Source organism: Triticum aestivum, chromosome 2A (assembly GCF_018294505.1).
Source record: "Triticum aestivum cultivar Chinese Spring chromosome 2A, IWGSC CS RefSeq v2.1, whole genome shotgun sequence".
Lineage (NCBI taxonomy): Eukaryota > Viridiplantae > Streptophyta > Magnoliopsida > Poales > Poaceae > Triticum > Triticum aestivum.
Genome location: NC_057797.1, coordinates 41,781,404 through 41,806,663, shown reverse-complemented (window position 1 = coordinate 41,806,663; position 25,260 = coordinate 41,781,404). Strand labels below are relative to the sequence as shown.

Genomic DNA, 25,260 nt, shown 5'->3' with positions numbered 1-25,260 from the left:
GGCGTCGACTATAGCGCCTCACTTACAGGAGCTCGCCTATTCCTCCTCGCCAAAGGCCTCTCGGACTCTTCATCATCATCAGGGAGGTCAATAATGTTGGGAGCTGTGCAAAGTTCAATTGCCAAAATCACGTCACCCAATGAGGCACATTGCAGTTGAATCAACCGAATAAAGATAGTATGGCAGAAATCATACCCGGATTAGAAGTGACCGCATCCTCCATCACCTCATCATCATCCCTGTAAGCCGAGGTCCCGGAAGTGGCAGCACTGACAATTCCAAAGTTCGTCCAGTTAAAACAAGAAAAACAAACAGCGCGGAGCGTCGAGTGAATGCAAAGAGAGGCACTCATGCGGAAGCAACGGGGATGTCAATCTTGATTTTCGGCAACGCCTTCCGAGTCTTCGGCTCTACAACTCTGGGATGCTTTGGCGCCTTATCAGTCGGGGTTGGTGAAGAGATCCGAGGGCGCTTCGAAGACTGACCAGCCGGAGCAGTTGCCTTGTCACGGGCACTGGGCCGTTCTTGGTCAAGCTTGGATCGCCTCTCCCTGCGAGGAGGCGACTCGACTTCTTCTCCACCGCTTGAGTCGTCGCTTCCTCCATCCCCTTCACCATCGGAAGTCCACTCGCCGCTTTCGCCGCCACTCGCCTCGCCTTCCAGAGCTTGCTCTTGCTCCTCGTTGGGCATTGAATACATTTCAATAATGGCCTGAAAGAAAGCAGGTAGATCGAAGTCAGTCAACGCAATATAGGCAGCTACGCGAGTGAATTCAGATTACAAGCAAAAACTCAGAATCAGACCTGCTCTGGTGCGTCGGACTGGTTGAATGGAGGGACTCTCCTAGCTCCCCTGGGATTGTCCTTATTCCCGGTAATGCCAGACAGTCACTTCTCCAGCGTGTCGTCGTCGACCTCCTCCGGGTGGATCCGAGTGGAGTCTTCAAGACCCGAATACCCACATCGGATGGTCTCGGGCTTGGAGAGGCTGGATGCGCCGCTGAAGGAAGACCTCCAAGAGATCCATACCAGTGACCCCGTCACGAATAAGCTGGACCACTCGGTCGACCAGCACCTTCATGTGCGCCTTCTCCTCCGGGAGCACCTTCAAAGGGGACGGTTTTTCCACTCGGTCCATGGTAAAGGGAGGGAAGCCAGTCGATTGCCTTGGCGTCGACTGGTCTTTGCAGTAGAACCAGGTCGACTGCCATCCGCGAACTGAATTGGGAAGAATCATGGCCGGAAAGGAGCTTTTTCCCCTCGTCTGGATGCCAAGACCCCCACACATCTGGATCACTTGGGTCCTCTCGTCACTCGGATTAGCCTTTTTCACTGTCTGGGAGCGACAAGTGAAAATATGCTTGAAAAGACCCCAGTGAGGTCGATAACCCAAGAAGTTCTCACACAAGGAAATGAACGCGGCAAGATAAACGATTGAGTTGGGGGTAAAATGGTGGAGTTGAGCCCCAAAGAAGTTCAGAAACCCTCGGAAGAAATGATGAGGAGGCAAGGAAAACCCACGGTCGACGTGGGTGGCAACAAGAACGCGCTCACCCTCCCGGGGTTGCGGCTCGGAGTCGTAGGGGATCAGCCCTCCCTCGGCCAGGTCATCGAGGTCTTCTTGGGAGATCCTCGAGTGGATCCAGTCGCCCTGGATCCAACCCTTCGGCAGGCCAGTCCGCGAGGAGGATCCGCCCCGGCTCGTCGCCTTCCCCTTTGACCTCGCCGTCGCCTTCTTTGCCCGCTCTAGAGCCGCTGTCTTCTCCTTCACCATTGTCACCGACGAGACGCGTGTGGCGTGGTGGCGCTGGAGCGAGAGCGAGCGCAGAGGAGAGGCGTGAGGAGGAGAAGAGATAATGGGGCACACTGTTCGGGAGACTCCGGTCCAACGCCTTATATGAGGCCGCTTCCGAGTGGCTGACAGGTAGGCCCAGATGGCTCTGTCAAATCCCGCAACGACCGCACGAGCGATACGTGGCGAAAAAGGTGGCGCGGGAATCGAGGCGGCTCCGCTCTATCTCATCCGATTACTGCGGCCTCCCCCGTCTCACGCGCTTCCCAAAATTCGGATCCCACTAAATCCGCGGGCAGCAAATAACTTGTCAGACCAAAGATCTCCTCCGCACCGTCACTCGGAGCCTTACAAGTAAAGAAACTCACTCGGCGAAGAATTAAGAATGGATCAAGGCGACTGAAAAGGGAGTTGCTGTCGTCACTCAGGTCCGTTGATCCGAAACAAGATATGCTCACGACATAGAAAACGAGTCGGAGAAGTCCTCAACTCCTTCCCCACTCAAACCTCGATCCATTCGGGGGCTAATGATGAAGCTATGTACCTAGGGTAGGGTCACGGACCTGTCCTAACTGCCCTATCCAAGGACACCTCTAGAATAAATCACCTTTCAATCGACTTGGAGGTGTTCCACTCGACAGACTCGAAGACATTCGACCAAGAAGCAATTACTCGACCAAGATCCAACCACTCGACGGCCAGGAGACCTAAAGTCACTCCGCACGCTAACGGTCGGTCATTAAGTAGCTTTTATGGTCATCATAGCACTTTATTACTAGCGTTATCAGTAACGCCCTACCTTAATGTACATTGAACCCTTCGTAACATGGGCTGGCCGGGGTCCTGGCGCACTCTATATAAGCCACCCCCCTCCTCCGAGACAAGGGTTCACACCTCTGTAAATCATACACGCATAATCCAGTCGACCGCCTCTGGGCTCCGAGACATAGGGCTTTTACTTCTTCCGAGAAGGGCCTGAACTCGTAAACCTTGCGTCCTTACAACCTCTCCATAGCTAAGACCTCGCCTCTCCATACTTTCCCCCCTACATTACTTTCAGACTTAGAACCACGACACTCCCTCCTCCAATATGCGGACGATACCATTATTATGGTGGAGGGCACCGCCCAAGACATTGCTAACCTAAAGTTCCTCCTCCTGTGCTTCCAACAGATGTCGGGCCTAACCATTAACTTTGATAAGAGCGAAGTGATGGTGCTCGGGTTCCCCCCTGAGGAAGCACAGTCCATCGCGGATCGCCTTAATTGTAGGTTGGGTTCTTTCCCCACGACATACTTGGGGATCCCCATTAGTGACTCGCGCCTCACCGTGGCGGACCTCCGCCCCACGGTGACCCGTATGCAACATCAAGTTGAACCTTGGAAAGGGCGTTGGCTGTCTAAGGCTGCTCGGGTGATTCTCATCAACTCTTCGCTGGCTAGCCTTCTATGGTTCCTCATGAGCTTCTATAGCCTCCATGAGACCCTACATCAGGAGATCGCCAAGTACCAATCCAGATTCTTCTGGGCTGGAGAGGGAGATAAGAAGAAGTACCATATGGTTAGCTGGCCTGATATCTGCAAACCCAAGGACCAGGGAGGTCTTGGGATCCTGTCCTCCCACCGCATGAACATAGCCCTCCTGACTCGTTGGCTCTGGCGCATTGCCAATGGCGATGGAGGTCTCTGGCTCACCATCATCCAGAACAAATATCTTCGTGGACAACCCCTTGCTTTCTGTCAGCGCTCGGGCGGTTCCCAGTTCTGGCAGGTCGTCGTCCAGCTGCTTCCGGTGCTTCGAATTGTCACTTCCATAGCGGTTGGTATCGGATCTTCGACCCTGTCCTAGTTTGACCGATGGCTTGGGGACTCCCCCTTGGCCGCGCGATTCCCCGTGCTCTTCACAATTGCAATTGACCCTCGTATCTTTGTCGAGGCGGCCCTTATTGACTTAGGGCGCCTCGCCTTCCGCCGCCCCTTCGGCCCTCCCGAAGTTGCTGCCTGGGACGCCCTTATGCAGGACATCGCCCTCCTCCCTATGGACGGCGTTGACTCCCCGGATGTCACTTCGTGGCGGCTTGAGCCCTCCGGCTGCTTCTCCACCAAATCCCTCTACGCGGACATCGCCCCCTCGACGGCCCCCGAACCCTTTAGCTTGATTTGGGATATCCGCCTGCCCTTGAAGATCGGGATCTTCATATGGCAATGCATTCGCGGTCGCCCCCCAACGGGCGTGGAGGTCCGTAAGCGTAATGGACCTGGGAAAGGGATGTGCCCCTTGTGCGATACGGTGGAGGATGCTAACCACATCTTCTTCTCGTGCCCTACGACCCAGTTCCTCTGGTCCTGCTTCCGCGAGACTGTTGGGGGCCAGTGGTGTAACATCAACTTCCCTGACCTGCTTGCGGAAATCCATGCTTCTCCCCTCGCTACCGCCATATCAGATGGCTCTGCGTTGGGGTCCTCGCCTGGACGATCTGGACTATTCGCAATAAGCTTGTCATTCAGAAGGTCCCTCTTCGACGTGCTACTGACGCCATTTTTAAAATATGTGGATACTTGCAGCTCTGGCGGCTGCTTAGCCGCCCCCAGGATCGGGACGTCATCAACAACCTCATCGCCGACCTTCGCTCGATGGCCTTCAGCTTGGCGCCCCCGCTCCTCCCGCCACCACCGGAGCCAGACTAGATGTTGTGCAGCACCCTCCATGTGCGTGCCTTTTTTGCTTTTCAGGGCTTGTTGAGGTGTACCCTCAGCATTAGCCCTTTTGACTTCTTGCCGTGTCAGACCTGTGCGTGTGTGTGTGTTGTGGACGAACTTTGTTGGCTGTTGGGCTTTATCTATAAAGCGGGGCGAATGCCTTTTTCGGTAAATTTTGTGACCCTTCTCCTTGTACAAAATCTGCATGGATGTCGTCTATTCTTTCCGTTTTAAAATAGATGACTCAACTTTTTACTAACTTTGTACAGCCCATGCCCCTAATTCTCTCACATGATCCAGTCACTGAAATCCCATCTGTGTCGCAACTGGTCTTGGTTTCCCACGTGACGGGCCCGGACCCTCTCCCCACACGGCGACAACTGCCTTTCCTCAAAGGGCGTGACGACAACAGCACAATCGAGAGGGCGTGGTGGCGGCAGCAAGCAGGCATGCTCCGACCTCAGTCCTCCTCCTTTCACCCGCCACGAAAGTCTGGACGACTTCATCCCAACTTCCTTCCCAGAACCAACGATCCTTCTTGAGCAGCGAAGGTAGATGTGTTAGAATGGTTTTAGCGGTGTAGCAAAGAAGCTCACCACACTCACGACGATCGAGTGTCAGATGGACTATTTCTTTTTTTAAAGGATGGTAACTCTCGACCTTTGCATCGAGTGATGCACACAACCATATTCCTGAGGTGGATTGTCGCCGTCAAAGGTGGCGAAGAAGGCAAAGGAGAGGATGTGTGCAAGGAGGAGGGCCACACAATTAGAAGAGATGACCTTTTTGAGTTTTTTTTGTGAAAAGTTCCCACATGGTAGTAGTCGACGTGACATCTATGCAAGTGAAAGTTGATGCAGCGCAAATAGGACTACTGATGACACACTTGACAAACTTTTAAGACCCAAACATGCATTTTTATAGTATTAGAATTATTTTGACACCTCTCAAATAGTTTTAGGACTTGTGCTATATTTTACTCTTTTTAGGGACATATATATTTTACTCTTGTAACATTTCGAAATAAAAAAGAGAAGGCCGTTCGCAGCCCACCGAGCTGTCCAGGCCCACCTCCACCGCCCCCTCGAACGCAGGCGCGGCGACGGCGACGAGACGAAGCCTCGCTCCACCGCACCGCCGCGGCCTCGTCGTCTTACTCTGCTCCGGCTTCCTCTCCTCTCTTCCCCAGATGGAGCGCTGCGCCAGCCGGACCTCCGCCCGGCCGCCACATCCCCAGCCCGCTCCCGCCCCAGCCCCAACCCCAGGTGCGGCGCCGATCCACCCGCCAATTCACCAGCTCACTCACGCACGCGCCGCCCTCGCTAGCTAGCTAGGGTTCCGGCACGGGACAGCACGTCGTCACGCGATTCGCTGCAGCGCGCTCTGCCTACTAAGCCCGGGCATGCCGTGGCGGCCGTCAGTTGCTCGACTTGGCCGAAAGGTTTGCCTGCTTGCGTATGTGATGTGCTGATGGGAATTCATGACCAATTTTGAGTGGAGAATCCTCACGCAACCATGCGCATGTATCAGTAGCGTAGCCATGCCCGGAGGAATCGCCCCTTCCGTTCTGTTACTTGTGGAAGGTTAGGTTCGGAAAATTCAGAAATTGTTTTGCTGTGTGGTTCCAAGGTTAGGTTCAGAAAATTCAGAAATTGCTTTGCTGAATGAAGGTTCTGAACACGGACCAGTAAGGAGTTAAATAACTTACTACCAGCATTTTTTGATCGTGGTACAAACAACCTCACAGTTAACCATCTGCTGATTTTTTCTGGACATATCCATATGCTGAATTAGATCTTAATGGATCCGCTGGGTGTCGTGCCGCAGGCCGTGGAATATGCATGATGAGCACCGCGTGGAGAGACAAGCAGGAACACCACCTTATCAACTTCATTGGCGCGTTCCTGGCCGCCAACTTGTATCGCCTAAACTTCCTGTCGATATCTCCTGTAAGCGTCTCTTCCGGCCCTGCAAGTCACAAGTCGCGAGTGATTCTGTGCTGTCTTTGCAAAAACTGATGGAGGAGGTGTATTACAGGACTTCATCTTCAACAATGGGGGGCTATCAGTTGCTTTCATCTTTGAGACGAGCTGGGATTGTGGGAATGCAGCTGCTGTTTTTAGCAGGTGCGACACTCTTCCCTGCTATGTTTTACAGCAGCATGCTGCTATGGTGTTTGTTTGCTGTAACGATTGTAATGGTGGCTTCAATGTTGGAATGATTCCTGTTGCAGGGTGAATGCATTGAAGAGGCAGTTCAAAAATCTCTATGTCGTTGTCTCTGTTCCAACGGTGGAGCAAATCGAATCGTTTAATCAGTCTTATTTCAAGTAAGCACCTAATATGTATTTTGCTAGTGCTGGGGTATGTTAGTTGGATCATTGTTACTCATGTGTGTCTTAACCAAGGTATGGCATGGAGCTTGGCTCCCCTACATTTGTGTCTGTTAACGATCCAGAGATGGGATTTGAGATGATGCTCAAGATTGCTCATGCCCGTGGAGGTTAATATCTAACTTAATTTGACTCATGATCAAGTCCTAAGCTGCAAGCATCTGACACAGATCAACACATTTTTTTTTGTTCAGTATGCAAGCAGCAGGACATTAGCTCAACAATGAGGAATGAGGTACTTTCACATGCTTCCAGATCTATCGCTGCACTATATCGCTGCACTAAAGTAAGCTAAGTGATTTCTTGCCTGTGTCTGTAGCGGGAGCAAGCAGTTCAGTGCATGGATGCCTATGTACGAGTGCTCACCTCTATTCCTGGTATTGATGATCACGATGCCAATATGGTGTGTACTGAACTATCTTTTATCTTAATATGTAACTGGATGATCTCTTGGTTACTGACTAGTCAATTTCAGTTTTGAATTATTTGCGAGTTTTGGCTCTAGTGAGAAAAACAACTCAAATGGTATTGACAATAAGTACAATCATTTGCCTTGCCGTTGGCAATCATTTTTCTAAAGCATGGTTGATGACAGTTCACCGTAGACAAGTGCTCAAAGGCTCAAACATAATTATTGTGCCTCCTCTCATGAAAAACTTGATGCTATGCAACTATTCAAGAATGAGAACTAAGCATTTGCCGGATTATCTAACTTGAGAAGTCCTCCATTCTCTCATATTTGCTCTGTACAATTTGTCATGCCATGCTAATTGCAGTTAAAATCTATTGATGAACAGTGAACACCAAATTTCATATTTCTATTTAACTACCGTGTGTTTTCTGTATCTACAGTAGTCATATCAGTATCATGCCATGCTGATAGTCATGCTCTTGATTTCATAGCTTGCCCAAGCTATTGGCTCCATTGAAGCAATTGCAAAAGCATCCGAGAGTTCTATCCTAGAAAACACTGACCTCTCCAGGGATAAGGCAGAGACAATTGTCAGGTTCTTCAGGGATCCGCAGTTCTACTTAAGCCCTAAAATCAACTAATTTTTGCAGGTATTCTGTTCCCCTGACTTAAGATATGTAGCCCACCTTCTTTACTTTTGATGTATGGCTACCGTATCAGAGAACTGCATGCCTACTTTTTCTTCCATTCTTCTAACTCATGATGAGTATGCGGTGTTGTGCAATTCCTTGTGCACGTTTACCTTTGTATTCTCCTGTTATTAGCTTTCTTCTCTAAATTCCTTTGGTCTTACTCATGACGCCACTTCTTTTGCCGAGCTAATGTGCATGCTCAGCCTATGGTGATTTATATGATTCATTACGTTTAACTGGGTTTCCAATAGCTTGTCAGATGAAATAAAAGCATATATCTTGCATCTAAATCGTTGGGTTCAGAAGTACAGTAGTTAAGTTAAGCTACATATTCTGGAAGCAAGATACTACAGAGCCCGATGCATTCACATGATACCGATTTTGTTGTTTGGCAGGCAAATTGAGGTCGATTGGCTACTGAATCTGCACTGGGACGAACTCCACCGACTGCCGAAGCCATTGGTCCTCGTCGGCTACTGACTGCCTGGTAGCGTTTAACGATGCTATGTTGCTGTAGAGTGCCACAGATGTGTGTTTGTGAGGATGTAGTGCAGCAACGATGCCATACTGCTTTTGCTTCGGATTTTTTACTGCAAAAAATCAGCTGGTTGGCTTAACACGGCGATCGTTCGGACTGATTTGCCCGACTCTTGTGCTGGAATACTTGAACGGCAGCCCAGCCTACTCTGCAAAGATGGCACACTGACTTACTCAATTTGCTCATGAGCATGGAAGCAATTTGTTCATCAAGTAATGCTTTTTTTTTGACTAAACATGAATTAGTTGGCTAATATTTGGATTGAGTAAGTAGCAAGGGCTCGTGCCGTGTCGTCCGCACGACCGCACCAGATGCAGAAATAGGAACCACTCGATGGATGCAGCTGGCTTCACGTATAAGTTGGAGCAGAGCCAGGAATATTAATCCTGAATCATGATTGGGAATTTGAGTTAATAATAATGACTAATAGCAAGATAAATACTTTTGCCTTGACCAGAACCGAACCAGACCGGATCCGCTTTCGCTGTCCCGGGCACCACTACGCCCAAACCAAAAATTGAAGTGGCCGCTGGGTCCTAAACACACACACACACACACGCGCGCACTCTCTCTCTCTCTCTCTCTCTCTCTCTCTCTCTCCCCCCCCCTCTCTCTCTCTCGATACCATGATATATTTATAGTAGCAAATGGTACATGGTGAGATACATGAGCTGATTACAACGAGCAAATCTTCAAGATCTTAAAACTCTTTCTTCTAACATGACACACAGTCTTGTACTTTTCTGAAGTTAGCCGTAGAATTTTTTTTTTTGCGGGAGAAGTCAGCCGTAGAAACATAACAAAAGTATCAAACCACATACCTGTAAATACCAACAAGGGTTCTCCTATTGTTTTAATTTGAGCCGTGATGGCAAGGCTGCGATGCACACACGTCGCCATTAAAGTAATCAACCAACATCGACAAGAGTACCAACACCGGTATCCCAGGGACAAAAAACTAAACAGCCAGGTCGACGTTGCTGGAAGTCGAGAGTACGAATCACCATTGTCGAGGATGTAGCAGCCATGACTGATAACAATCCTCCTCGCGGCGACCATGCGAAAAAATAAATCCGAAACCGATCCGCCGAAGCAAGATCTGAAGGACCATATCTAGATAAATTTAATCTTCCAACACCACCATTGATGTCGGGAAGCAGATCTCGTCATTGAACGAAGGGACGAAGATTATTTATTGTAGACGATGTCATCTCTAAAGAAGAAGACGACTACCAAAACCCTAAACCAATCTAATAAAAACACTGCTATTATTAAGACTCCACTCATAGATCGGGTTCCCCACCCCTCCCGACATCGGCAAGGACGACCGGAGGAGGGGGAACCAATCTATGGTGGAGACGGAGTGGTGGAGCGGCTAGGTCTTTTTTAGGAGGCGGCGGCAGCGGCGTCAAACAGTGCACATAGTCTTGGGTCCTAAACTCTTTGTTATATGAGAATTTTTCAGACGCTCCCACTTTTACCCATGAGACCTTGATCCTAGCCGTGTCAAGGAGAAATATTTTAACAGATCCTGTTTGGGACTGCTCCGCTTCTTAAAATTCAGCTCCGCTTTAGAAAACAAAAGCCAAATGGGGTAGCTCCACGATATGACGCTCCACAAAAAAAACTAGAATCTAGGGTATATCTCACAATTTTTATGAAGTTCTTTAGGGGCTGCTCCAAAAAACTTTAGAAGCTAGACTTGGTGGAAAATTACCCATCACTGCCACCAGTAATTGGATACCCCTTTGTTTCTCCCCCCTAATCAAATCAAATAGACATTTTCACCAAAATTCTCATTCCTGAAGCTGGAGATAGATGGAAGCCAAACATTCTCTTTAGTAGTGCTACAACTTCTGTATGAAACTGCTCCAAAGTGGATTTGATGGAGTGAAACTGACTTTGGTGAAGCGGAGCAGTCCCAAACATGCCCTTAATGTCCGCGCCTTCTGAATATAGAAGTTCCCGTCTGTGCTACGTATGGTTGGTTCTTTGTACAATATACTTACGCACATTTTTTATGCATATGATTATCTTTTCTTTTATTAGGTTTCTACAAGAGATATACTTGTTTCCCAACTTTTATTCATGAAATTTTAACCATGTATATTTACAAAAATTAACCCGTATAATCAAATATTTCATATGTACACAAAAGATGTACAATATGTAGAAAAAACTAGAAATCAAAATTTATATCTGAAAAGATGTTAATATTATATTATAAAAATGTTAAACATGTATAAAAGTATGTACAGTGTGTATAACAAAATGTAGACATGTGTTGAAAAAACGTAGACATCAAACATTTATTTAAAGAATGTAATTATCTATTCGAAAAATATTAAACATGTATAAAGAAATGTTCTTGATATATACAAACAAATTTAAAATGTGTAAGAAAAAACATAGAGAGTAAAACCATATTAAAATAATGTTAACCATGTATTTCAGAAATGCTGAACATATGTAATAAAAATGTCCGTTATGTATAAAGAAAATGTACATTATGCGTGAAAAAATTAGACAAGTGTTGAAAAAATAAAAATGAAAAAATGATGAAAACCTGAAAGGAAAAAAATGAAGGAAATCATACATAAACAAAGGAAAAAACACAGAAAATGGAAAATGAAAGCCAAAAAACTGAAGAAAAGCCAGGCTGCAGGCAATGGGAAAGAAATGTACAGTATTGGGCCAGCCCACTATTTCCTACACGTAGGCGATTCATAGGAATCACTAAGAAGAGAAATAACCACCGCGGTCTTATTGTGGAAGAGAGTTTTCTTAAAAAAAGTTGTTCGCTCCACAAGCCTACTGAATTTGTTTTGCCGTTCCGTAGTACATTACTTGACTTTTCTTCGTCGAGCTGCACGGCCCTATTCTCGATGTGTTTTGACTTTTGACGATCAAAGCGTTCGACATCCAAATTATTCTTGCTCTTACGTACAAAATAAGCCTACAAATCAGAAGAAAAATCTATTACTTTTTTTAGGAGAAAAGTAATTCCATGCAAGGGAGAAAACCAACTCGATGCCCAAGTGTTCATGGGGCACATGTCGGATCCCCATCATCCATTTCCGATATGTCCTTGCCTCCATGACTTGCACCGTCGTGGACATCTCATGTGCGTGCGATGTGATCAGACACCACCCATATCGGATTCATATATATATATATATATATATATATATATATATATATATATATATATATATATATATAGTGTTACTATTCATCACCCAGTGTGTAGAGTATATTATTCTTCACCCCGAGCTAATATTACGATCGCTTCATAAATAAATTACGTTTAGAAGACAAATAGTTATATTCATATTGATTCACTACGTAAAATTTTGTATAGGAAAATAAAAAATAGGTTATAAAAATAGAAATATAGCATTTTATGTATGTTTTACACTATGTTTTACGTTCGTAATTTTAGGTAACATAAAATATTTTTACGATGAGTACATATTTTCTTACGTTCTCTTTTTATTGATGAAATAAGAAAAAATTTACAAAACGTAAAAATACAATGCATTGACGTCAAAATAGAGATGGAGTGAAGAATAACTATTCCTCACCCGGGGTGACAAATAGCGCGACCCCTATATATATATATAATATATATATATATATATATATATATATATATATATATATATATATATATATATATATATATATATATATATATATATATATATATATATATATATATATATATATATATATATATATATACTAGGTAATTGCCCGTGCGTTGCTACGGGAGATCTTACAAACATGATATTTTGAGCAACATTAATAAGATACATAAGCATTGATTTAACACACAAGTGCCAAAGCAAGCATGAATAATGGACTGTAAACACCATGATAGCCAAACCGAAACTCTATTTCAGATTATTTTTCCTATGATGGAGCTGAAATATTCCTATATACTTGTAGGAATCATAAATCACTAAATCATCAGGAAGTCCCTCATAAATATAGTTCCTTTGCAACAAACGGTACCTGATTGCTAAACCAAAGTGTGGATAGATACTTATATTTAGTATCTAGACACTTATATGCTAAACCAAACGGTACCTGATTGTCATAAATCACTATAATCATTATTTAGTATTTAGACACTACTATTTTAAAGGTGGATAGATACTTCAAATCTTACATATGCTAGCAACCAAGATTGCTACTTAAAATTAAGACCTCCCTATGGTCCAGCTCCTCTGTAGTATTGGCTCGCCTCGTCGTTCTCATTCTTTACATGTTTGTTTGCCGAGGTCACGTCAGCTCCATGGTGGCCTCCTCCGAGCTCCTGTGCTCATCGACGCCCAAGAAAAAACTGAAAAAGAATCTTGCTATTATACATGACGACTACAACGACAGTAATTATGAGGGTATACAAGACCACCATTGAAAGACTTTGTAACACTTACTTGTTTTATGCGGGTATAAGCTCTCACATTCTGCCATTGCAAGTCAGAAAGCAAAAAATGATAATTAGTTTTCATTTCCAGTTTGCAAGACAGAAGATTATACATAACTGCTTATTGTACTCCCAAATAAAATCCAGTACTTTTTCCAAATAAAATTCAGTCAGGCACATTTGGTTCAATATATTTTTTAGCCACCTTATGTTTTCCTATGTTCAGGTGTGTCAGGTCATTCTTCCAGAATTGATATTAAATATCATGCTTGAACTTATTTTTGATGAAATTTCAAGACTATGCCTGAATACAATATAGCAAGACCAACTCGGCAACTCGGCCTACTGAATGTACATGGGTACCATTAATCGTGGACCTTTGCTGAGCAATTCAAGTAAGTTTAGAGGGGCCACATCTAACCGTTTAACATTTCTTTTACATTCTCCAAGGCTCCAATATCTGAGTGCGATAACACATGACACAAGGTTTGTCTCAAACTCATTATTTGTGACCAGGTCCTGAAAAAGAAAATAACTTAGATCAGTTTAATTTTCGCACTTCAAGAACCAGACTGTGATTATCCAAGATACCAAGAAAAAATTGCATATCTCATTTGCAGAACATAAATGATGGGAAGAATGATGTATGGTGTAATCCTATGCTATAAACTCACTGACGAACAAATAAGAAATCAAAAACTCATATGTGGTTGTCCTGGTTCAGCAGCCGTGCCCTGTTACACTCCTGTTTCGTCAGACGCGCCTTTTGGATTTGGGAGCCAACTCGCGGATGAAGATGGCAACAGAGCATGTTCTCCATGCACCATCCTAAAGAAATAACACCAAATATGATCATTAGGGAACAAATAAAATATTTGGTTGCTTTATTTGACGTTTAAGAATGAAATCTTTAGATGTAGCTGCACCTGTAACCATCTACATACCTTCTAACACAGCAATCGACTTGATTAGAGAAGAGGAAAAAACTCAAGCAATTATCTTGTACAGAAATATTACCTTATTGTATTTCCAATCCGTCTGTCCCCTCCACTCCACTCCATCAGGGATATGTTAAAAGGCTAGCAAATCATGATTGCATCACTTGTATGACACTAAGTAAGAAAGGAATGATGATGTGGGACATGGGGTGCTACGGACAAACGCTGCCTCCTCCCAGCATAGAAGGGCCACGGGGCGAGGGTACAACACAAGTCATGTGGTGCCACGGCGGTGTAGCTCTTCATTGGACGGACGCCACCGAGGAAAGGAGAAGATGGCCTCGCGCAGGCCACATCTTGGAGGCGGGGAGGCTGGACTGCGGGATCGCCGTGGTAGGCGGCCTCGAAGACGACCGATCGATGCTTCCTATCGCCACACCCGCGAATCGTGTCACTGCCAGCAGTTTCGCCGACGCGGCCGCCAGATCTGGTAGAGAAGACAGGCTGGACCAACGTGGGGAGAGGGGAGGAGGTAGATGACCACGCCGCCATCAGATTGGTGGCCGACTGGCCGCCCCTTCCATCTTCCACGTTGCAAGGAGAGGGGGCAAGGTCGATCCGATGCACGCGGGGCCGGGTGGATGGGGAGCGACGACGGCTCCAAGAGAGAGAGAGAGAGAGAGAGAGAGAGAGAGAGAGAGAGAGAGAGAGAGAGAGAGAGAGAGAGAGAGAGAGAGAGGAGTATGGGAGGTGTACTCTGACGGGGGTGTGGCGGCGGCTGTGCTTGGGGGATCGTGCTTGGGAGGGGAGGAGGCAGCGCCGAGCCGCCCAGGACGGAGGTGAGGTGGGGTGGATCGCTGCTATAGATGGGATTGCATCCCGATGTTTTCGGCAGGGACGATTGTGCGTGAAAAAAAAAACTTGAACCGATGATGGTCGAAGGCGGACGAAACCGGCTGAGGAAGGGACGTAAGAGGGAAAACGGAATCTTACGATTCTTTTAGGTAATAGAGATAGAGATATAGAGTAGCACTATTCTAATTTCGGAATTAGAATAGTTATTTAAATCACAGCCAGCCCTATAAGGCCCGATGAGATCCTCCTGAGATCCCGAGAAACCCACCGGACATAATAAAAAAAACGCAACACACCCGACCCGCTGCCCCGATCCCCACCTCCTCCCTCGATTCCCTACGCCGAACACCAGATCTCGCCGCGCCGCCCCCACGACCTGTGTTGCCGTCGCCACTCCTCCTCCGCCGTCGATGCACTCCCTCCCCATGGCATGTGCGCTCCCTCCCCTGCCAGCGCGCTCCCTCCCTGCGGCCGGCGCGCTCCCTCCCCGCGGCTCCCGGCCGGCGCGCTCCCTCCCCGCGGTCGGTACGCTCCCTCCCCAGCCCGCGCGCTCCCTCCCCGCGGCCGATACGCTCCCTCCCCGGACGGCGCGCTCCCTCCCCGCAGCCGGCGCGCGCCTGCCAATTCTCCTTTGCGACCGGCGCGGTCCCTCCCCGCTGCAGCCCGCACCTCCTCCATAGATGGCCTGCACCGGCCGCTACAGCCCATCGAGGTGGTGGCCGTCTTCCTCGACCCCGATCCACATCTGCCTGGGCTTCTACGGCCGACCTGCCCAATCGCCGACGGATTCCTTCTCCAAACAGTACAATGGCCACTCCCGCTCTGCCTCCGACCTCCCTTCTCCCCCACACGGCGAATGTCCTGCTCCCTACCACGCCCATACCGTTCTTTCTCCCCTGGATGCATCTGGTCTCTGTTCAATTACAGGTCAGCACCAGCGCTGCGAACAAAAAAAGGTCAGCATCTGGTCCTCCAGAAGTTCAGTGTGTTGATTTTCTGAAGATCATGAACTGGACTATAACTATGTATATTTTGCAGGGCCTTGTGATAGGGCATCCATCTTTTTTCATCGAGGTCGCCATCGTCCATCTGCGTCGAGGCCACCCTGCCATTGTAAAATTCTGCTCTCAAAGGTGTCTGTTATTGTGTAGGTAAAAGAACCTAAAGTTTTTCTATACCTCAACAACTTGAACTGGTTATGTATCACTGTAAGTGCAATATACTTCAGTCGAATGTTTGATTATTCAGCGGGCCAATGTGTTCATTAACCAATTCTGTGCACTAAAAAATTATAGCAGGTAGAATGTTTGTGAATCTGTATATTAAAAGTAGTTGGTCAGTAGGCTAATGGCTGCACTGTCTCCGTGGAATAGTTTTCTGGGTCATTTCTACTAGTTTCCATCCCCAGCCGCGACACCTTCTCTTCCTGTTATCACCACAAAAAACAGAGCACACAAAAAGACTCGGGTGCTAGTCACCGTCCACCTCCTCAGGCACCACTCTGCTTCTTGAGAGTTAGCTGCGGCTTTCCATGGCCATATACACGCAGTTTGTTGTTTTGCCCAACCACTTATATATGCGTGCATGTTTCCATTTTTGCCAAATTGTATTACCGATCTTTTGTTTTGAAAAACAAATGTGCATGTGAACGTGAGAAAAAAGTCTATATAAAGAAGTTCATGTATTACTAACCCAGAAGGTTCGTGTATTACTAAGTGTGTGCACATATAATTTCTCCCTCCATATATGTGTGTATGTATGTTTGTATGTTCTGCCAATTCCATTTTAGCTTTGACCACGGTTCACCAGCCATGTAAACAATAGTTCGGCGCATACGTCCTTCACAAATATTATCTATCCTCATTATTCAGTTTAAAATTGTGTTGTCTAGTTCTAGTTCTATTCTATTTTTCTGAAGTTCAATAGTATCAGTGCAAGCAAAAAACTGGGGTTTTGATATGTTGGTTTCAGTTTCAGAAATCCTTCAGGAAAAAATGCAAAAGAAAAATGGAGCAGGAGTCGCAGGCCTCAAGCCCTCTCTCCACTTCGTGGCTTCTTGTTCTCAAAGCACAAGCTGCTACTGCTACTATTAGTAAACTGCTTCTGCTCACTATAATGAGCTGAGGGGCGTTGCCCAACTGCGTGGATGCTCGCCTGCTCACCGAGCGTCGCGATAGTCCACCCCGAAGCCATCAGCAGGAGCAGCTTGCAACAGTCCCGCCTCTCCTTCGTCTAGTGCTCCAAGAGGCCAGGGTAGAAAAATCGGTCATCTTCTGATGAGCCCTGCCCCGATAGGAACCTCTCCCTACCTCTCTCAGCTACTGATGGGCACCATACTGTGAAGTTGATGTAGAGAACAAGTTCTGATTATGTGCTCTGTACATGCTTGTTGATATGTCAATGAGAACCAACTTTTTTTCTTCAGGTTGTTGTGATGATGTTTGATAGTTAATATTTTTGCAAGTACAGAACTCCAGGTTATGAAATTTTGATGGGCGTGAGACTTCTTTTGACCTTGCATTGTTAAAATATCTGCCAAAACTTTCTTACATGTAGATGCACCCACGTCCGCATCTTTGACCTTCTTCATATATGTGTTGTGTTTAAAATTGCTCAATGAAAATTATATTCTAAGAAGTTCATATATTACTGAGTGTAAAGGTCATGTATTATAACTACCTAGTAAGTGAAATGTATTATAGAAATTCAAATAAAAAATGACTTCTTTTGAATTCGTGATTCAAAAGTTTTCAAGTTAAAAAAAGTATCACTCCATCCCAAAATAAATGACTCAACTTTGTACTAACTTTAGTGCAAAGCTAGTACAAAGTTGAGTCACTTATTTTGAGATGGAGGGGGTATAATATAAGAAAGGAAAAAATGTGGGGATTCATCGGAAAAAAGGATCAATTCACCAAAAAGAATTTTGGAAGTTCAAAAGTCAAATACTAAAGAAAAACCCGAGTTTACAAAAATAAGAAGGAAGCTATTTCACTGAGGAAAATCCAGAAGTTCAACTTAAAAAAAGGAGCGGTACTATGTGAGTAAACGAAGAAGAAAGTTGGTCCTTATCCAGAAATTCTTCAACTCTGAAAGTTCAAAATTAATAAAATGGAGAGGTTGAAGAAAATGACAAAACAAAAATGTTCAAACAATTCCCATAGACTGCAATGATTTTTTTTCCAATTTGTAAGAAAACCTAGAGCTTCAAATAAAACTAGAGGAGTGCTTTGATGTTTATTACAAAAAACTAGGATTTTTTTCTTTTACTAAGAGATAAAACCAAAAAGTCCAAATTACAAAGATGGAGTAGTTCCATGATTATAGAAAACTCAAATTTTCCTCATCATTATAGAATGGAAACAAGAAGTTCAGAATAAAATAACATAATAGTTTGATGTATAAAAATGGGAAAATCTAAATCTATTAACGAGAAGATCATCAGAAGTTCAAACAAAAAATAGTAGAGCACTTTGAAGTGGATATTTCATCGTTCCTAAAAATAAAAAATGAAAGAAGTTCGAATTTTAAAATAGAGAAGTTGAAAAATCATAAAAAAGGACTTTCATCATTTCTAAAATTTAAAAACCTCTAGGTGTTCAAATTTAAATAACGGACGGTCCAATATTTATTACAAAACTAGGATATTTCTGTTACTAAAAAAAATAAACCGAGAAGTCCAATTTACAAAAATAGAGAAGTCTGATATATATAAAAAACTTTGATTTTCCTCGTTACAAAAACTTTGATTTTCCTCGTTACTAACGAATAAACCAAGAAGTTAAGTTCGAAATAACATAGAATTTGTACGATGTTTATTACAAACTATGATTTTTCCCCGTTACAAATGAATAACACCAAGAAGTCCAAATTGAAAAAAAAATCAAGAAGTTCAATTCTAAAAACTAGAATAGTTCCATGTATATGAAGAACCCAGATTTCCAAATTGAAAAAAAACCCCAAGAAGTTCAATTTAAAATAGAAGAGTAGTTCGATGAACTTGGCCCGTTTTCTAAATTACTTTTAAACCGTCCAAAATTAGAAAAAACTTTAAACATGAAAAAGTAGCGCATTTTCATAAGATTTCCAATGCCATATCATTTGCCTCAATTGCATTAGCCGTTTAGAAATGGCATCGAAAATACCAACTCGGCTATTCGGTTTGCAAAATTTTATGATTTTCGAAATTACACTTTAACCATAGGGAATTAGAGAAAACTTTCTATATGTGGAAGGAGCGTTTTTGCAGCAGCTTTCCAACGCCATATTATTTGCCTCATTCCGATAAACGGTCTAGAAATGCGATTAAAAACACGATTCACGTTTTTTGTATGAAGAAAAAACGGTTTTTAAAACTACTCTTAAACCGCTTACATTTTGCCAAAAAAATAATTTAGGTCATGATACTGGTGTCCATAGCTTTCCAACGGTATATAGCAAGCCTCATTTGGGCAATTTTGGCGGAAATTCAACCTAACACAGGGGGAAGTTCAGGTCGAACCACTCAGGCAGTAAAGTTGCAAAAAACACAATTTCATCACGACCCGAGTGCAAAATCCGCCAACGGGTGAGATTCCTATTTAAAACTAGTATTTAGTTGCTAAAAGTTGTTTCTAGATTACACTAACATCATATAGAACACAACTAACCAGAATAAACCGCTTACATGCTCGAGAAGTTCAACTACTTCATGGAGTGCGTTTCCGTTCACGATGAAGGCAGAAATCATGATCTCGCCATTTTCTAATTTACTTCAAAATGGCAGAAATATCATTTGTGTAAGTTCAACTCCTCGGTCAAAAAAATTAAAAAAATTATTGTGAGAGAGGTTTGTACAAAAAGAATATCATTTGTGTAACATTGACGAATGGATGAGAAAATTACAAAGAAAAATACGTCATAGAAGTTCAACGTGAGAACAGCAGAAAGTTCAACTACTACACTGATTGAATTTCAGATGAAAAACTTTTAAAACCATCACGAGTATGAGAAAATAATCAACACGGGAAAGATGCGTGTTTAAATCAGCTTTTCATCGGTATATCACTCGTTGAATTCCGGGGAGTGGATGGAGAACTACGAGTAGTGGATGGAGATCTGCGAGCAAAAAAAAGCACGTCGAAAACAGAGTGAAGTTCAGGTAGATATGCTGAGAAGTTCAGGTTCTTCAAACGGTGCATTTTCAGAGAATCTGTTTCGCGATAGAGGCAGAACGAATGATCCCTCCGTTTTCGAAATTACTTGAAAACGGCTAAGAATCAGAGAAAACCATCAACATGAAAAAGTTTCACATTTTTCGTAGCTTTTCAACAGTATATTATTTACCCAATTCCGATAAAGTTTGTAGAAATTACGGTGAAAATATGTTTTTTGTCATTTTTGAAACTGACTTAAAACCGTAAAGAATTGGGAGAAACAATATATACAAAAAAGTTTCGCATTTATTCAGGCTTTCAAACGCCATATCATTTGCTGCATTAGGACGCATAGTTAAAAAATTAGCTCGAAAATACAAACTCGGTAAGACTTGGACCATTTTCTAAATTACTCTTTAAACCATTCAAAATTAGAAAAAACTTTCAAGATGAAAAAGTAGCGCATTTTCATAAGCTTTCCGACGCCATATCATATGCCTCCATTGGATTAGCCGTTTAGAAATGGCATCGAAAAAATGAACTCAGCTGTCCGATTTACGAAATTTTACGTTTTTTCAAATTACTCTTTAACCATAGGAAATTAGAGAAAACTTTCAACATGTGGAAGGAGAGGTTTTGTAGCAGCTTTCCAACGCCATATTATATGCATCATTCCGATAAACGGTTTACAAATGCGATTGAAAATACGATTCACGTTTTTTGTATGAAGAAAAAACGGTTTTCAAAACTGCTCTTAAACCGCTTATATTTTGCCAAAAATTTAAGTTAGGTCATGATATTGGTGGCCATAGCTTTCCAACGGTATATCGCAAGCCCCATTTCGACAATATTGACGGAAGTTCAACCTAGTTCACAGGGAAGTTGAACGTACTACTAGCAGGACAGGTCAGGTTATGATCAGAATATTATCCTGATCCCGTGATCAGAATAGTGTTTATATATATATATATATATATATATATATATATATATATATATATATATATATATAGTAACACTAAACTAAGCGTGAGTGTAGAATAACTTATTCTACACCCCTAGTAGTGCTCTATACAAAATATAGTAATGTAGCAAACAAAATATAGTAATTTTTTTAACGACGTAGGAAATTAAAAACTTGGATAGTAAAAAATATATTTCAGAATTACTATATTTTATACGATGTTTTACTAGATTTTGTACATAGCGTTACTGGGGTATAGAATAAGCTATTCTACACTCATGCTTAGAATAGCGTTATATATATATATATATATATATATATATATAGCTTCAGTGGAAGCAATCGCAATATCTCGGCGTGCCGTCAATATTGATGCTATCATGTACCTCCCGCCAGATGTCCAAATACAGACATATGCGCTAATTATTGTGACCCTTTTTATTTTTTAATGAAAGTTCTCATTGATAACGTAGACATATGAAATCGTCCAGGAGCCGTGTCCAAGGCGATAGCATTAGATAGGCGGGTGTGAACGTGTACAAGGTGTGTGCATGGCTGCATGCAAACGACATAGCATCACATATTCATCAACTACCGCGTCAACTAGCCGACTCCCGCATCAATGCACTTTTGTACCATCACTAGGTGGCATTGTCCAGAGGCTGGTATCTCGCACTGGTGAATGTTCTGATGAACATGATAATTGTATCTCCCGTCGCAACGCACGGGCATATGTGCTAGTGTTTTTATAAAAAACACCGCTATTCATACATAGATGGACGAGGGACTCCGCTGACAACATCAATAAATGACTTTTCTCGCGGAATGCTATTAACGTTGAAAAAAAAACTGATACATGAGACATTATACATGTATTCCAGCAAAAGGGACATTTTCGTCCCTCCTGCGAGTGGCATGAGGGGACCCTAGCCGCCTCCTAGCTCTCTCCTCCTACTTCCCTTCTCCTCGTTGCCGTCGGAGCGCGCCACTCGATCGAAGCCCGGGCGGCGTGGGCGGCAGTGGGCCCCCTTCTGCCTCCCACGCGGGCGGCTGCTATTAGCGGAGGCGCGACTCTATGCGGGGTGCCACGGTGCGTCGACGGTGGCAAGAGGCGGCTGTGCGGAGGGCTCCACAACGCCAGTGGGGGGTTATGGTGACGACGGCTATGTAGATACGGTGGTCATGCTCCTGTACGCGACACATGGCGTCGGTGGCGACCTCCTTTCTCCTAGGTTCGAGCCAATGGCGTGCGGGGTTGTGTTGGTGCGACAGTAGCATGGATCCGTTTTGTGGAACCGAGCAAAAATACGAGAAATATTGGGAATTATTTTGGAAACTTTTCCACGAGCAAAAACACTATGTGAAGCCACACCCAATATGCCCCAATCGTGTCCGGTGCTCTCTTCAACATAGATGGTCAACCATCCAATCGTCAGCTGATTTGTTGGTTATCTCAAACAAGTTGTAGGCCGGAACCAAAGCGGCATCGGAGTTCAAACCCATGCTATGTTGGTAGCGGCTTTGTAACATCAAGTGGAGAATAACTCGTTCAATTTTTCACATTGTTGGTCGAAATTGAATGGGAAACCCAAGTGGCAGACCGTCCTCAAGGAAATTGAGAACGACACAAAGAAGATGAAGAAAAACGATGGGTCGAGCTCGACTAAATCAATTGGAGTGGACGAGGAAGGAGACGAAGAAATGGTGGGGCGGACTTGCAACCAACCGTGCCGAAGAGAAACCGATAAGTGATGGGGAACAAGTGGGAGAAGGGGAGGGTGGCGCGTGACGGGGTGGCAAACAAAATGTCCGCCACTTGGACATGCATTTTTTATGCCAAGGTGCTGAAGAAGGAGGTGAGGTACAATATTTTCATTGATGTGCAATGGAAGAAGATGGAGTTAGAACGGGAGAGGTTGATGTTGGAGAAAAACAAAGTCGAATTGGAGAGTCAAGAGAAGGTTGCCAAATGGGAGCTTGAGCAAATTGTGACTGTGCATGGTCTTGAGCTCGAGAAAGAGAGGCTGCGGCTTGCGAAAGAGATGGAGGAGTCGATGATCATGTTGCAGGACATCAACCTCTTGGACGAGAAAGGAAAGAAGTGGTCGCTCCACATGAAGAAGAGGATCAATAACCGCGAGGAGTGAAGTCATTGGTTCATTCATGTATCGCTTGTCATGAACTATTGAATTTTATTCTGGCATGTACTACACTTATTTGGGTTACACTATCTTTCTATCAGTATGATGAATTTGCACTGTATGATCATCATGCGTGAATTTGCATGAATTTGGATGTTGAGATTTGGGAAGTGTGGTTATGGAGAAGGCCAAATGGGGAACTACCCGACGCCGGTTTAAAATGTTTACGAATTTAAAAAATATTCATGCATCTGGAAAAAAGTAATGATTTTTAGTTTAAAAATGTGAAAAACTTCACAAAATAGAAAAAACTTTATGAATTTGAAAATTGTTCATGATTAAAAAAAAGGTTCACAAAATTTAGGAAAAATTCACGAAAATTAAAATTTTAAAAAGCGGCAAATGAAAAATGGAAAAAAGTGAAAACTGACGGAACCGAACAAAAAACGATGAAACACGAAAAACAGAAGAACCCATCCTGAAAAACCGAGGGAACCTCCCAAAACCGGTGCCGGTGCTGGATATACGTTTCGGAAGGAATCGAGCATGTCGCGCCAGGAACGGGCGCCTTAAGCTAAATAGGAATCGGCCTAACAAGCACTTGCCTTCCATGTAAAAATCAAGATTACTACCTTTTTACCTAGCTGATTAGTTTCCAAGTTGAGCAGACGACCCACCTATATAAGGCGGATTATTCTGACGGGGATTTCATACTTCTTTTGACTGTTCATCTTAAACGTCAGGCAGAGATGATGGCGTCTTTCTCGGCGCTGTGCGCTCTTGTCATACTCCTCGCCGCGGCCGGCTCCGTCTCCATCGCATCCGCCTCCGTCGCCGACGCAGGTAGCTTGTCTCTCAATTCTTCGCTGCTCGCATCGGCGGCTCCTCCGCCAAGCTCCGTCCTTCCCCGCAAGGTGCTCCGCCCTGCAGGTAATTCGCATCGATATTCCATGCAAAGAAAAAGCATCCCTCTTCTTCGCGCGAGTTTCAATTATGCCTCGCTCAGCACTGTCTCTTTTCTGCATGCAGGCGTGGGCGCCAACGTGCCGCACCGCGTGAGCCTAGGCTGCGCCGGCGCGGACGACATCGCCATCGAGCAGGGCCCGGGGACGACGCTGCCCAGCGGGATCCCGTCCTACACGGTGGAAATAATCAACCGGTGCTCCGGCGCAGGCCGCGCCGCCTGCGCCATCTCTGGCATCCGCGTGCGCTGCGGCTGGTTCAGCTCCGTCACCCTCGTCGACCCCAGCAAGTTCCGCCGGGTGGCGCCCAACGACTGCCTCGTCAACGACGGCAAGCCGCTCTTGGCTGACGACACCATCTCGTTCGAGTACGCCAACTCGTTCGAATACAAGCTCTCCGTCGCCAAGGCCACCTGCGTCCACCCGCCCGCCGACACCTCCGACTAGTCCTATGCACGGCCTAGCTAGCTAGCACTTTCGAGTTTCGACGCTTACCGTAGTATGCAGAAGTTCTTATTGTATGCAGAAGTTAGTAGTATGGAAGAACAATATCATCGGACAAAAATATAAGGTGTTTGCATGATTTTTATACTATTATAAACACGACATACTATTCCCCATGTCCAACGACAAACCCGCAATTTGCCACTTCAACGGGTTCAGCTTGAGTGCATGTTGCATTAGGCGACGAATACGATTCTGAGGTGTTGAAGATGTTATTCATAGGATACCACCTTTACAAGAGATCATCTACATAGCACTCACAATCTTATGTATTATCTCATTGAAGAAAGTTTTGATGTGCATCTGTGATGTGTATTGTGCTTGTAATTAAGGCTTGGATCGACAAGAGAAAGGAAGCTTTTGAGAGGTCGATTATCTTCAACTCATGCTAATTGTCGAATACTTCTCATGTTTCCCTACTAACAAAAGACTAAGTCGACCCCCAATCCACACTACTGGAATTCTGAGCTACGCCGAGTGCCACGGACACTCGGCAAAGGGCCGAAAACCGCCGGCAAAGCCTTTGCCGAGTGTCACCCTCGGCAAAAGCCACCCGGCGTACACCTCTTCGGCAAACATGAGTTTGCCGAGAGCCAGAACACGGGCACTCGACAAAGACTTTGTCGAGAGACAAACAGTACCACTCGGCAAAATAAAGTAGCTAACGGATAGTAGATGGTGACGGCGGTTCCTGACACGTGGGACCAGGCGAACAGGCCGAGGGTCAACTTTGCCGAGAGCCACTCTCGGCAAAGCCACCCAGTAGGTGGCTGACACGTGTCAGCTCCTGACATATGGGACCAGG

General features: G+C 44.7%; 3 protein-coding genes across 10 annotated transcripts; all 3 read left to right on the top strand.

Annotated features, from left to right (window-relative positions):
* Positions 1-5,533: 5,533 nt before the first annotated feature.
* LOC123184593 (protein PARTING DANCERS homolog) lies at positions 5,534-8,736 on the top strand. 4 transcript variants are annotated; one of them, XM_044596691.1, is made up of 10 exons: positions 5,812-6,073; positions 6,161-6,219; positions 6,318-6,439; positions 6,528-6,616; positions 6,724-6,819; positions 6,898-6,992; positions 7,077-7,117; positions 7,202-7,285; positions 7,786-7,944; positions 8,382-8,736. In XM_044596691.1, the coding sequence occupies exons 3-9, from the start codon at positions 6,332-6,334 to the stop codon at positions 7,933-7,935; spliced, it is 663 nt and encodes a 220-aa protein (XP_044452626.1). In that variant the 5' UTR covers positions 5,812-6,073; positions 6,161-6,219; positions 6,318-6,331; the 3' UTR covers positions 7,936-7,944; positions 8,382-8,736. The 4 variants fall into 4 exon arrangements, with proteins under 4 accessions (XP_044452625.1, XP_044452624.1, XP_044452627.1 ...); XM_044596690.1 differs by lacking the exons at positions 5,812-6,073; positions 6,161-6,219 and adding an exon at positions 5,534-5,755 and having other exon boundaries at positions 7,202-7,234; XM_044596689.1 differs by lacking the exons at positions 5,812-6,073; positions 6,161-6,219 and adding an exon at positions 5,534-5,755.
* Positions 8,737-15,012: 6,276 nt separating this feature from the next.
* LOC123187313 (serine/arginine repetitive matrix protein 1) lies at positions 15,013-17,235 on the top strand. Of its 5 annotated transcripts, none has more exons than XM_044599152.1 (3): positions 15,013-15,705; positions 15,788-15,862; positions 16,721-17,235. In XM_044599152.1, the coding sequence occupies exons 1-3, from the start codon at positions 15,430-15,432 to the stop codon at positions 16,871-16,873; spliced, it is 504 nt and encodes a 167-aa protein (XP_044455087.1). In that variant the 5' UTR covers positions 15,013-15,429; the 3' UTR covers positions 16,874-17,235. The 5 variants fall into 5 exon arrangements, with proteins under 5 accessions (XP_044455087.1, XP_044455083.1, XP_044455086.1 ...); XM_044599148.1 differs by having other exon boundaries at positions 15,788-15,896; positions 16,727-17,235; XM_044599151.1 differs by having other exon boundaries at positions 15,788-15,896.
* Positions 17,236-23,741: 6,506 nt separating this feature from the next.
* Positions 23,742-24,504, top strand: LOC123191460 (TPD1 protein homolog 1A-like). The gene is made up of 2 exons (XM_044604189.1): positions 23,742-23,919; positions 24,019-24,504. Exons 1-2 carry the CDS (start codon positions 23,742-23,744, stop codon positions 24,396-24,398), a joined length of 558 nt encoding a protein of 185 aa, XP_044460124.1. The 3' UTR covers positions 24,399-24,504.
* The last annotated feature ends 756 nt before the right edge of the window (positions 24,505-25,260 follow it).